Source organism: Condylura cristata, unplaced genomic scaffold, assembly GCF_000260355.1.
Source record: "Condylura cristata isolate star-nosed mole 26May11 unplaced genomic scaffold, ConCri1.0 scaffold00017, whole genome shotgun sequence".
Lineage (NCBI taxonomy): Eukaryota > Metazoa > Chordata > Mammalia > Eulipotyphla > Talpidae > Condylura > Condylura cristata.
Window position 1 is genome coordinate 35,002,430 of NW_004567118.1, and position 14,163 is coordinate 35,016,592.

At 35.5% G+C, this 14,163-nt stretch overlaps 1 protein-coding gene across 1 annotated transcript in view; it reads right to left on the minus strand.

Moving 5' to 3' along the window:
* EFCAB5 (EF-hand calcium binding domain 5) overlaps positions 1–14,163 on the minus strand; it is a 71,012-nt gene that overhangs the window by 9,823 nt on the left and 47,026 nt on the right. Inside the window, exons 12-18 of the mRNA XM_004685146.2 lie at positions 12,064–12,353; positions 10,386–10,555; positions 9,710–9,938; positions 8,086–8,238; positions 4,633–4,736; positions 1,531–1,784; positions 111–385 (exon numbers count right to left, since the gene is read on the minus strand). Coding sequence (XP_004685203.1) covers positions 111–385; positions 1,531–1,784; positions 4,633–4,736; positions 8,086–8,238; positions 9,710–9,938; positions 10,386–10,555; positions 12,064–12,353 — 1,475 coding nt within the window. The remainder of the gene's footprint in view (positions 1–110; positions 386–1,530; positions 1,785–4,632; positions 4,737–8,085; positions 8,239–9,709; positions 9,939–10,385; positions 10,556–12,063; positions 12,354–14,163) is intronic.

The window sequence follows — 14,163 nt, forward strand, 5'->3', positions numbered from 1 at the left end:
GCTGGTTTTAAAAATATTCACTGTGTAAAAATTTTTGCATTTCTACACTTTTATTTAAACAATTAAGATTGTGTGGGTTATTTTTCAACAAAAAGTTTTTAAAAACTTACCAATTTACACATATCCCAATTTCCAGGTTCATTTGATAATTCCACCTCTGGATAAAAGAACAAGATAACCGCTTTGAGGATGTCATGTGTTAGTTTTTTGTGGGCTTCCAACTCTTGGGGCTCAATTTTTAGATTAGCTGGAGATTTATATTCATAGAGCACTAATGATACAAAGTCCATGGAGTTAAACTGTTGGAAGTTTAACTTCAGCTCTTGTAACATGATTCGGAAGAAGAGAACTCCTGCCCGCTGGACTTCTCCTACATGTTCAATCTCTGGAATGATATTCAGTACATATATTACTTTTTTTTTTTTTTACAGAGGTTTTTGAACATAATATATTTAGATAATTTTTCAGGAAAAGAAGACTGTATCATATCATTTCAAACAAACTTAGTTTCTCTAGTCATGAAATTGAAAGGGAGAAACAGAATTATATCCGGTCAAGCTCACAGGAAGAAACTTAGAAAAGAAGCTAAAACTTGGGTTTTGGAACTAGACCTTATTTGAACTTACTCTCTTTCCTTTATTTGTTTTGTTTTCCCTCTGAATATCCTTTCTTTTTCTATCCCTACTTACCTGGTGAACTTTGGGAACTAAATGAGATATGTAAAATTACTTAGTCTTAGGCCGTATGCATTGTGAATACTTAAAAGGTGAGACTTCTCTTTTTCTTATCCCACCATATAAAATGAATAGAAATCTTTGGTTAATTTCATAGAATGCTATCCTTCTAATGCTATCATTACATTCTAGGTAGTCAAAGGTTTCAATGCCTCCCACTCCCCTCCCTTCTGCCCAAAGTGGTGTGTGGAAAAACTAGAAGTATCTGGTCTTGACCTTGCCATGAGTTTGATATTGAAACTTTACTCTGATGAGTTAAAGCCCAAGCTCTTTTATTTGTAAAATGAGATATTCCAATGAGGTAATGTTGTGTAATATCGTGGAAAGAGCACCCAAACTGGGTGCAAAATCAAACTTCATCACTTATTAACTTTGATTTGATACAAGCTGTTTTGTTTCTCTGAACTTTACTTTATTCACCTGTAAAAAAAGGTATCACCATTCACCTTATAAGGTGGGTAAGAACAAATTGAAATCATTTATGTAAAGTAATTTATACATGATGGGGCATTTAATAATGCTAGTTCCATGTTGCCTTTATGAGTCCTTCCCATTCTAAAACATTATGACTCTAGCTAAAATAATGTGATTCCCTATCCCTATTAGAGATCTCCATTACTCTAACTTACAGACCTTATTCAATGGCCCAAGATTGTTTGAGGGAATTCCTTTCACTTGGAAAGATGTGTATAATACAATCACTCATTTTAGAAAATGTATTTTTCATTGTATAGTCTGTGATTACCCCAAAACTTATCAAACTCATGAATCCAGACTGTTGCTATGTTTATAATACCTAAAATACAGTTTTTCTTTATTTCTCCAGATAATTCGCCTAGTATTTCATAGCATGCAGCTTGAGTAGCTTTCATCATTTTCTGAAGATCTTTAAATTCTTGATACAACAACATCTTATTCTTGCCAAAGTTAAAATCAAGAACTCCCAACGCTTCTCCTGTTCTTTCACGAAGTGGGATTACCATGTGAGTTTGTCCATGGACAGAGGACAAAACAACTTGTGAAGAGTCTGTGCACTTAAAAAGGTAATCTCTGAAACCAAAACCAAATAAACATGAGGACATAAGACATCAAGACGCTCAGATCATCCCACCCCAACATATTGAATCATTCTCTTTGGTGCCTACTACTTTTAACCCCAAGCAGTTTTTGTTGCTATTTCATCTTTCTGGACCACTTCACCCATTGATTTCACAGGGCTCTTCCTCAGCTCACTCATTTCCTCATTGAGAAACTTTCCCTGACTGCCCTCCCTGGCGGTGCAAAGAGCTAAAGAAAGCATAGCACTATGAAGCTGTCTGCAGATACTGCAGCACACGTTCAATCCCCAGCCAGGGAGGTGAGCCACATGGCAGAGCTCTTCTGACCAGCCCATTGCTCCCTTTGGCAGTGTATCTCAGTCAATCTGTCTGTTCTCCCCATTCGGTCTTGGTGAATCCACTCACCACCTCCTCTCCCTGTACCTTTGGCCTGTATCCCAAGTTCTGTATGCATAAATAAATAAATCTTAAAAAGGAGAGAGAGAGAAAACTTCCATGACCATACAACCTAAAGTAGTAATTCTTAAGAAACTCTGCATGATGATATTCATGTTTATGTCTTTACAATTGTTTTCTTGTTTATATATTGTCCAATAAGTATTGTTTGGATGCCTGGAATATGTTAGATTGGATTCCCTAGAAGATGAGCCGGAGATATGCTTGTGCAAGTGATTTATTGAGGGAGTGCTTTTAGGTCTGAGGAAAGCAGTAGAGGGCAGGGAGAGAAAATAAGTAAGATTGAGATCACAGGTAAAGTCTATAGCCTCTGCCTGACCTCAAAGGGAGCACTTTGAAGCAAATCATGCTGAATAATCTGTCCCACATTCAGGCAAGGGAGACAGAGATCCTTTGTCAGTCATTGGCTCTAAGCTACTCTGGTTGTGTGTGGGGAGGAGGGTATTTATATAATTCTTAGACATCTGGTGAAGGGCTTTCCTCTCTAAGGGCACTCTTACAGAGAAAGTTACTGTGTAAGCCACTGGTTACAGTGTCTACAGCAGTTGGTAAAAGGTATATTGGGGATCTGGTCAGGATATCAACAGCATCTGTTTTGGTGAGGGACCTGAGATTTTCATAATTTTTATTATTATTATTTTTTAAAGATTTATTTATCTATTCATACAGAACTGGAGTACAGGCCAGAGATGCGGAGGGTGAGAGGATTCACCAGGGACAGAGTGGGGTGCAGAACAGACAGATCGACACAGTACACTGCTGAGGGGAGCAGTGGGCACGTCAGGAGAGGTCTGCCACGCCATGTGGCGGGGATCGAACTCATGCGAAAGTGGCTTAAGCTTCTTAATGCAGTGCTTTAACTCAATGCGCCACCAGGGAGGGCCCATACATTTTTTAAATGAGATATATATCTGTTTCTTTTTTATCTCCTTCCCCTCTACATTGATAGTGAAATAGATATCCTTCCTTTTAGATATTTGTAAAATTGTTGGTGTTTTGCATGACCTTAAAAAAACAAAACAACACATACATTTAAAGTTCATGATATCAATTCTATAGTGATGGGTTAAGACTGGGCCTTTCTTTTGTTATTTTTACCCTTCCCTGACAAGGAGCTACCACCATGTGTCTTTATAATAACCACAAACTTTCCACGCATAATGATAAAGTTGACTGGTTAACAGAGCTCCTCCAAAAGCATCAAAGAAGAAGAATCAAAGTTTATAAGCCTGGGTATTATAAGGGCTCCTGTAAATCTCTTGATTGGCACAAGGAATATTAAAAATATGGGAAAAAGCTTAACTCTTAATGAACATTCAGTTCACTTAAAATTCTAAAATTTAATTAAATTGTTATTTATACATCAAATTTGCCCACAGTCTTATATGGGCCCAATCTTAACCCATCAACTACACCTATCATGTAGGGAGTCTGCCCCTTTTGCAAGAGGTATGTTCCTAGCTTGCAACTGCTGAGTAATAGCGTTTCTTGCATCTCACAGGTGAAAGGCATTCAAAGTAATGTAGAACTGATGTTTATTGGCTAACATTCTCTATCTCCTCATATAGCTCCAGTCTGACTTCTTTAAATAAAAAATACACATTCACAGCCAGCTAACGTTTAGATGATAAGTTCCAATAAGTGATGTGGATGTATGTTTTTTTTTTAACTTTGGGAAATCTATATATATATTTTTTATTTTATAACAGTTTATTTTTACATCATTTTGTACATTTTTTTTTCATCTCAATTGTAATCCCCGCGGGTTTCCCATCACCATGTCACCCGTGTGCCATCACCATAATCCTGTGCACTTCCCTCCCCACACCCCCGTTTTTGATCCCATCCCCCACTCCACCCCCCGCAAAATGTCTCTGGTATATGGTTGTTCATTATTTTTGTTATTTTCTCGCTTGGTCCATTATACTCCTGCTATGAGTGAAACCATCCAGTATTTTTCTTTCTCTTTCTGGCTTATCTCACTATGCATGATCTTTTCCAGCTCCAGTGGATGTATTTTTAAAATAATATGATAGTTTGTTTTTACATCATTTTGTGCCTTTTTCCACCTCAGTTGTAATGTGGGTATATTTTTTATAACCATTGTGGGTTTTGTTGAACCTCATGTTTACTAAAAAATCCTAGAAATTAAAATACCATCATGTTTAAAGGCATAAAATCTAATATAAAATACCAAACAAAACCTACTTTTAAAATGACTGGAGGGAAGGCATTTTATGTACATATCTACCACACAAACATTTTTTTTAATCCAGTCAGCCTGAGAGACAGAAGTTATGTCTCTGAAATCTACTATTATAACAAATTTGGGTGAGGAAATATACTGGAAGTCAAACAAAACAGATATAAGGTGGATCTCATACTTGAAGATGCATGTCTTCCTGAAGATGGTAGGGGGAGTCTTGTGGATTTCTGTTAGACCCTTCTGCCCTGTAACCATCATTTTGCGGAGGACATAGTTTGAGCCCTTGAAAAAAGGAAAATATTAAATTATAGAGAGGAATAATTATACCTCCTATGCTTATCAAAGCTTTTGGGGACAAATAAATGGAAGAAAATTAGAAATGCTTAGATGACCTCAAGCTTTAAGTACAGTCACATTTTTCTTCATAACTTTATGGAACAAGGTGTTCCACAAGAGAAAAAGTTCAAAACACATAATTCTTTTAAACGCACAAAATTATTTTTTATAACTGTGATAAAATTGCATTTATCTGTTTTTCTGATATAAAAAGTGCATTGCAGTGCATTTGAAAAATACAGAACAGTCTGTAGAAAATAATTAAAATAAAAAAAATCTCTAGCAAAGGTTTTTGTCTTCACCATTTCCCCAAAACTGTTGTTATCAAGGTTAGTATTGATTCACGCTCAGTGGTAAATTCATTGATCAAACTGAGCTTCACTTTCCTCTATCTCTGTGAATTTGATACAGTGGACAACTCCCTTCTTGGTATACTTCATTTGTTTGACTTTTGGAATACTGTTCTCTCTCGGTGCTCCTTCTGCCTTATTCTCACATTCCTTGCAAACTCTCTTTGACTTCCTCATTTCTAAGAGGTTTTCAAATTGTAGGTAATAATTTATCTGTTTCTAAAACTGCACATATTTAATGTATGCAACTTTTTAAAAATAGAAGCTAGTTTTATTTTTCTTAAATTTATTTTTATGAAAACAGTATTTTTAAGGAGGCATATCCTTTAAATACAAGCAATTATAGGAGAAAAAAATCATCTGGGAAAGGTAAGGAGAAGTTTTAATGTCCTCTAAAAAAGTTATGTGATAAAAAGGTAAACTTTTAAAAAAAAAGATTTATTTATCCATACAGAACTGGGGTACAGGACAGAGTTGCAGGGGGTGAGAGGACTCACCACAGATAGAGTGAGGAGCAGAACAGGTAGACTGACTGAAATACACAGCGGGCATGTCAGGAGTGGTCTGCCACACCATGTGGGTCAACCCCCTTGGCCTGGGATCCAACTTGTGCTGCGGTGACTGAGATAGCTTCACAGTGCCGTGCTTTAACTATTGCACTACAAGGGAGGGCCCATAAAAAGGTAAACTTTGATCGGATTGATAGGTACTACATGGTGAATGGTGTTTGAAAGAAAACTACTTTGTAATGTGAAATCTTTTCATCTCTATATTCCATGACATCAAGTATATTACAAAACTCAAAGTGTTTTCAACATAATACTTGGTAAACCAGAAGGATTACCCCACAATGACAACTGAGCCTTTTTCCTAACTTATTTAATAATTTATTATTCAATGTTATCAGTAACTAGATGGATAAGATTTTTTACATCTTGCTGTGATTATGTTTCTAATTTTAAATATTTATACAAAACTGAACAATTACTCTTCTGTACCTAGTACAACACACCCCCATCACCACCACAACCCAGTTGTGTAAACTGACTACTTCTGCTGTTAGACCAGAATGAGGATTTTTTAAAAATTTACTATTTAGTTTATTTTTATATCATTTTGTGCCTTTTCCATCTCAGTTGTAATCTCTGTGGGCTTCCCATCACAAAATCACCTGTGTGCCATTACCACAGTCCAGTGCACTCCCCCCACCCCATTTTTGATCCTATTCCCTACTCCACCCCCAAAAATGTCTCTGGTATATAGTTGTTCATTATTATTATTATTTTCCCCCTGGTCCTTTATGCTCCTGTTATGAGTGAAACCATATTTTTCTTTTTCTTTCTGGCTTATTTCACTAAGTATGATCCCTTACGGCTCCATCCATGTTGATGCAAAAGACATGACTATTTTTTTTTGACTGCTGCACCCCTCAGCCATTGTTAACATAAATTCATCATGGAGATGTCATTTTCCTTAAAGCCCCAATAAGGGAATTCTGAATCACAGCAAGTGGATTCTCTAAAGAGAATCCTCCTCTACAAACTTCAGTCTCACTGCAGCTGTGGCTTTTCAAATTGGGTGATCTGCCTCTTACATAAGTGTGTCTCATCACCCTTGTCTCCTGACTCCAAACCCCCTTTTCCTCCACCCCACCCACCCCAAGTGGCATTTGGTATATTGAGGGCACTTGTAGGCCCCCAACTACAGGAACAACACCCACAACTAGTGGCTCCACCTACTTGACCTGGTCAGCCCCATCACTACCATCAGCCTCATCAGTTTGGTGTAGTCACTATGGGTGGGAAGGAGGATCTGGCAGGAAGGAAGTCTGGCAGTCAGGAAGGGGAGAGAAACTTGTGGAGGACCAGCCATGGGATTAGGACAAAACTAAGGTGTTGCTACCACCTGATCAAGCATGATAAGGGCAACAACTATAAGGATGACACTTTTCCATACATTTCTGTCATATTAAAAATCCTAACATTAAAAATTGTGTAAAAAGGGCCCTCCCTGGTGGCACAACGGGTTAAAGCACAGCACTGTGAAGCTACCGTAGCCACTGCAGCACAAGTTTGATTCCCAGCCAGGGAGGTGACCCAAATTGTGTGGCAGACCTCTCCTGCCCCACTCACTGCTCCCCTCAGCAGTGTATTTCAATCTATCTGTTCTGCTCCCTACTCTGTCTCTGGTGAATCCTCTCATCCCCTGCACTGCTAGCCTGTATCTCAGTTCTGTATGGGTAAATAAGTATTTTTTTAAATAAAATAAAAATAGTGTAAAGAAGCAAAGCATATAGTCAGCAAAAACTCACTACATTATAGAGAGGGGATCTTTGTTGTTGTTATTATTTTAATTGTCAACTTCCGAAAAACAGTGTCTCATCCCTTCCCACCTTATCCAGATGATTTGGGTAGAGAGTACTAATTATTGTAGCTCTCTACTTTGGTCAAGGGTCATGTCAAGATAGATCAAGGGGAGTTTTCTTTCTTGGATTTTCCAAATAGGAGCAGGAAGGAAAAATTCTTTTTTAGTTACTGAGCATTTAAATTGCACTATAGGGAAAAAAATCCATAACTGAAAGGATAAAGCCCAAGTGCAGAGGGAAGTAAGGACAAGAATTGGGGAGGCAAAGAATGTGAGAGAGTCCTAATGGTATTAAGTCCCTGGATCTAGACATCCCAGATACCAGCTTTCCTCCTACCCTTCATTTTGGTCACAGGAGTCAATCAATTTCTTTGTCAAAGGCAGTTTGATATGGATTCCTGTTATTCACAACAAAGGGCCTTGAGTTGGGGAATCATAGGAGATATGGGAATTGTGGAAAATACAAAAAATGTGGAAATTAGCCCAGTTGCTAACTAAATGTGGTCTTACAACATTAGCAAGATAATAACATCTAGAAACTATTATTCTAAAGAGGTCTAATATTCCACAGCCTTTCCCACCTGTTCTGGATCAGGCTCAATGAAGTATGTGGTAATGCCATGGATACAGAATGTGACGTTATAGAGCCAGCCAATGCCAGTGATCACCACATGTAGTATGTGCTCCCGACTATGGACATAGTGATAGGCTGTACTAAAGACATTGGCAACACCCTGTAGAGAAAGGAAATTTTAACTGCCTTTTCTTTTAAAAATAGATATTAATATATCAATTGGATTACCTTTTTAATTACTAATAATACAATCTAAAAATATTTATCAGTTAGTAAAAGTCAGTATTATAGATTCTACCATAAAAAAGATCAAGAAATCAAAGTGATAAGGTGAAATCTATATAGCTTATTATATTTCTTGATAATTGTTCAGTAAAATTTGTAATATGTGCTATCAAAAGAACAGGATATACTGAAAGGACGTACAAATTCAAGAACTAAAGGCAGCCATGGGCAGGTAGGAGTTGTGTTGACCTGATGTAATATTAATGTTTATCTTTACCTAGCTACTGTCAAGAGATCAGCAGTAAGGGATCTGCTGGGCCTGCAACATGTTAGCTTATACAATCTTTCTTAGGCATAAAGCTAGCCTGTTCCACAGAAAAGGAATAGAAGTTCTTAGACTCCATCTGTGGTCTTATGGTGCAAATGTTTCAAATATATATGTATTTTATATTAGGACCCAACTTATCTAAGAGTAACCCAGGAGCTTTTATCTCCACAGATTAGAGAATCCACTATAATTCATTCTGACATATTCTCTAACAAGACTATCTACAGTTCACCTACTGATAACTCTATATTTCTCCATTTTGCTTCTTAATATTTTTATATTATTTTGTGTCAGAGGAGAATAAATCTTATTAAAAAGATGTCCAGCGAAAAGATTCTGTCACTTTCTTCAGTTAAGCATTCAGTAAATGGGAAGAGAAAAATTTATAAATATTGGTAAATATATATAAAGAGCCAGAGGCTTGCAGGGGAACAAATAATAAGAGCATAGCAAGTTTCTGATGTCGCTACATTCTAGTCCACTATCTCCATATAAAGGCTTTTAATCTTCCTTCATTGCAATTTCTGTTCATAAAATTAAATTGTACGTTGTTATTAATTAAATGAAATGATCCAGTTATGTTATAGGCCTAAAAGTGCCTATCCTTTTTGTGATTTAATTTGAAATACCTCAGAGACATTTAGATTTTTTCTTCCATTCTTCACCCTCAAAAATTATAACACTGACATCAAAAGCTATGGGGATGCATATCTTTGTGTAAAGATCAAAGGATTTCTAGGTACTGCCATTAATAAAACATAAATATGTTCCTTCTGAAAGCTCATCCCTACTTGTTGGATCTTAGTAGTCTAATAGTTATATTTTTGTTCTGAAATGTAAAATACTGTTCATATGATTAATGCAACAGGACACATATTAACAACTTTCTCAGAGATGCTGAGGCATGGATGTACAACTGAAGCTAACAGTTCTTCCACATGTAATGAGGAAACTCTCCAAAGACTAATAAATATACACAGGCAATAGTAACAAATATGATGTTATTGATTGTGCTTTATAAAGATATATAGAAGAGACCATTCTATTACTGCTCTTCAAGAGTTCTTTTATGATTTACCTGGTAGAATCTAATCTCATGAGGTAGAAAGATATTTATTTTCCGTGGATCTCTAAGAGTGTCCACAGCTAAGACCCCAAAGATCCTCATATATGCATCCTGAAGAGGAAGAGCCAGTAATGATCCATTATAATCATCCTTCTTGCGGGAATGGTTCCAGAAAAAGATGTTCCCATGGTGCTGAACCTGGGGAACATGTACTGGTTTCCCTTCATCCACTACTGTAAAGCTGAGGAATAGAAATAGGATGAGAAAAAGGCACAGAAAAGGACTTTAGATTAAACCATGCATGATACTAGATCAATTCTCCAGTCATCATCATTGGCATTACATGTCAGAGAAGTAGACTAAGATACAATTTCCAGTTTGGAGAGTCTAACTTAAGAAAAAGACTTTAGAAATAAGCTTAACAGAATGCAGAAGACACCACTTATATAATAGGCAGAAATAATTAAACTGATGTTGTGAAGCAGAGTCCCTACATGGTGAATCAATGCCTAAAGGTGAGCTCTTAAAAATAATCAGGTGAAGTCATATAAGATTGGAAACACACCTCTCTAGAAGTGACCTGAGGCATTTCTATTGGGAAGCTAATCAGGGTTTCAATATTAATTTACACCAGAAGGGAAATTATTTTTTAAGAAGGGTGAAAACTGTCTCCTCAAGAAATTCTTACCTGATTCCCTTCATGTCCCTGTAGAGCACTCTGTTTAGTACAAATGGAGCATCATCTAAAGTACAAGCTACATTTCTCAATAGAACATTTCCTCTATCAGGCAATAGTTGGTTTTCTTCCAGGAGGGCAATGTGAGCACTGATCTTCTTATTTCCATGGGCTTCAGCATCCTATGGTAAAATGTTTCTTACAAGTATTTACCAATAGTCAAAGAGCTACTGAGTCATGCCTCTCTTTATTAATCAATTTGTGTATCCAACTCCAATAATTTTATTTTCCTGAACCAATAATATACATATTATCATTTATGGACAGTAAGGAGATTTACCTTTTATTTATCCCCCATACATGAGTTTCAGTGAATGGAATGGATTTACTTTATGCCAACTAGATTAGTTTACTTAAAAGAAAGAAAGAGAGAGAGAGAGAAAGGAAGAATGTCAAGTCCACTCAATTTATATCTTAAAATTGGATCTCTTTGAACTATATTCATATTGTCTGGGCTTGAGTTAAGCACATTTCTTTTAGAGAGCCAGGACAAGAAGATAAATTCATGCCACTCATATTTGTAGACCATCTACTATGATGTGAATGTAGGGAGGGCGGGGCGGGGAATGTCCTGAGAGAATTCCTATGAATTTCCTATGACATCTGATTCATGTCAGTTTTTTTTGATCCCAGAATACAACTACTATATCTAATTAAAACAACTAAAAATTCACTATACCTGAAATAGAATAAGGTTATTAACAATATTGTTAAGAATATGTCAAAATGCCCATAAATTAGATATGAAACACAACATTTGTCTCCTTTTTTAATTCTGAGTAATATTTTTCATGACTTTTCCTTTCCAGCTACCTCTCTTCTTTCTTTTCTACATAACATATCTACAGATGTCAAAAATGTAGGAAGATTTCTTTTAGGGAACCATAGATTTCTGAAGTAAAGTGGAATAATCTTTTTAATTGATGGGTCCCCTGTTTCTGGTCATATAATTTCCAACTTTGGAAAATTCAGTCATTCAGGACACTCCAATAATCAAGTATAGCTATTTATCTGAGATGAATGATACAAAAGTCCCAAATCAATGAAATCTGTGATATATGTAGAAGACAGCCATGTTGTTTCTACCTGCGAGATATAGTAAGCTGGGAGTGACTAAAGGAATGACAAAGCTGTGGGCAGTGGTCCATCAGGATCATGTGCTTTAAATGACAGGATTTTTTAAGTCTGTTCTAGGCAATGTTGTGAAATACTGTGCGACAGTTGATTTTACTTTATAATGATTCTATGATTTAAATAGTTTATCATTTTAAACTGACTCCAAAACAAATCATACAAGGGAAAAAAGAGCTTAGACTGCTATTACATCCTTACTGGTATTTTTCAAAGCAGTCTACTTTCTGTAATAGGCTTGTCTTTCAGCATAAATGAAATTATTTCTGTCATTTATATCTAACCTCTCCATTTCTACCTTGCCAATATTAATCACCCTGTATCATCTCGATAGGCTTTTACATAGGCTTTATAATTTATTGGAATAAATTAAACATCTATAGCAATTACCAGTGATTTTTCAGGAGAATTTAGTGTGCTCCTTTTTTTTTTTTAAATCATTGATCACCATCTGCTATGAGGAAATTTTCCCTCTTATATATCATTTTAGAAAACATACCTGGGTGAGGGCCTTAAAGGTCTCATTGTACACTGGTTCCAGGGACACCCCACTTGTCTCAGCAGCATGTTGGATTTGATATAACCACTTTCGTCTGGCACAGTTTCTTAGATGCTCAATATGGGTTCTTTCTAAACTGTACATAAGAAATTCTACAATGTTTTCCAGAACAATGTCTTCATTGCCCCTGAGTTCAGATACAACCAATTCTATGTATTTCTGAAACTGCCTTGCAGATAGTTTTACTTCTTGACCAGGAAGTGGCTTTGGAAATTGGATATGTAGTTTAGCTAAAAGACAAACACAAAATCAATAACTAACCATAAGTTCATTCATCTGTAAAGGAAATTTTCATTCTCCTCTTATTATCCTTATAAAAAACCTTAAACTCCAAAAGTATCTCTCTCAACAGAACCTCTTACACTGACTTCCTATGATGAACTTAAAATGACTTCTATGTTCTATGCCATTTTGTCTGTTTTTGTTTTGTTTTCTTGATTCCACCACTCAGCCATATGAAATCCTGGTGGCAGCCTTGTCTCTTCTCTACCTTTTACTTTCTGTATCCAATAGACCAGCTAATCCTATCATGTTATATATAGTCTTTAGCATTGTATCTGGCAGTCACTCCTCTCTATTTCTACTTCCTAATCTTAAACTAATATTAATCACTTTAAAGTTAGATCAACAATAATGAGGTTCAATACATATTTATATTAAACTAAAACACAATTTGCTTTATGCAATTCCTTGATTTTTTCTTACCTTTTTAAAATAGAGTCAATAATAGTAATATCTGCCCATAATACCATGTAGGAATTATTTGCTCCAGTATACCTGTTCTACTCAAGGTCCCTGACCATGCCTTTCACACTTCTGAATTTTTTATTTTTAAAATATATAATAATTAACCTACTATGAACTTGAACATTACCATTAACTACATCTTATTCTTACTACTCTTCCTTTCTAGGAAAGATCTAGAAGAGATAAAACTAGTCTATGGTGGAAAACAACCAAAAGAATTGTTGTATTGGGGATTGGGTGGTGGGTATTAAATAGGAAAGGGGTATGAGAAATATTTTTGGTTCTATTTCTTGACTAGGACATAAGGTACACCTTATAAGAGAAATAGAAGGATGGAGAAATGAGTAGATAATTTAAAAGTAGTGAATTGTTAATGGTAGAGTCTAGGCAGTTGGTATAGAAGTATTTACTGTAAATTTTTTTCAGGTTTGCTGCAGTGCTTGAAATTTTTCATAATATTATATTGGAGGGGGAGGGAGAACAGAGGAGCTGGACTGAAAGAACTCTCATTGGCCAAATCTGGGACAATATGAGTATTCAAATAAATAGCATTAGTGATGGATTAAAAACCATTGAATAAGTAGGAAACCAAAAGTACAGATTGTTGTAAATGGAAAAAAAGTTTGACAATAAAGGGAATTTCTTTCCTTAAATTTTATTGAGATATTAATTTTGAGACTAATTTTATTGAGACATTAAAAATTTAAAAAATTCAGTAATCCTACCAGCCAAATGATAATGTGCTTAAATCTTTGGTGTATTTTTATCCTGAAATTTTTTCTATGTATCTATCTACTTACACACACAATGCTAAACGAGACATAATATAAATATATGTGTATTTATGTTCACATAATACATAATTTTTGTAATATTTATATGCATATAATTTTACTCATCATAAAATTGCTCTATTTCTATTACTCAGAGTCACTTATATAATGGTGCATATCCTTCCCCTATGTATATTTTTAATAGTACAAATCATTTGGCACATTGCTTTATGTTTTTTTCTCTTAACACATTACTATGAACATTTGCCCACATTGTCTAACATAAAAATAACTCTTAATTTGTTCATATTACTACATTCTATTGATAAGTCAATTTTTGATCAGCTGTCTAATTTTTTTAGTATTCCTTATTTTACATCCTTGTAAATTTTTTCACAATATGAAGAAAGGGGGTGCTTATGTGGTTTCAAGGTACACCTACCTGGTACTTACGTATTACAAGGGGAAAAATAATATCTTCAAAGTGGAAGGACCTGATACATATTAGCTTAATATCATG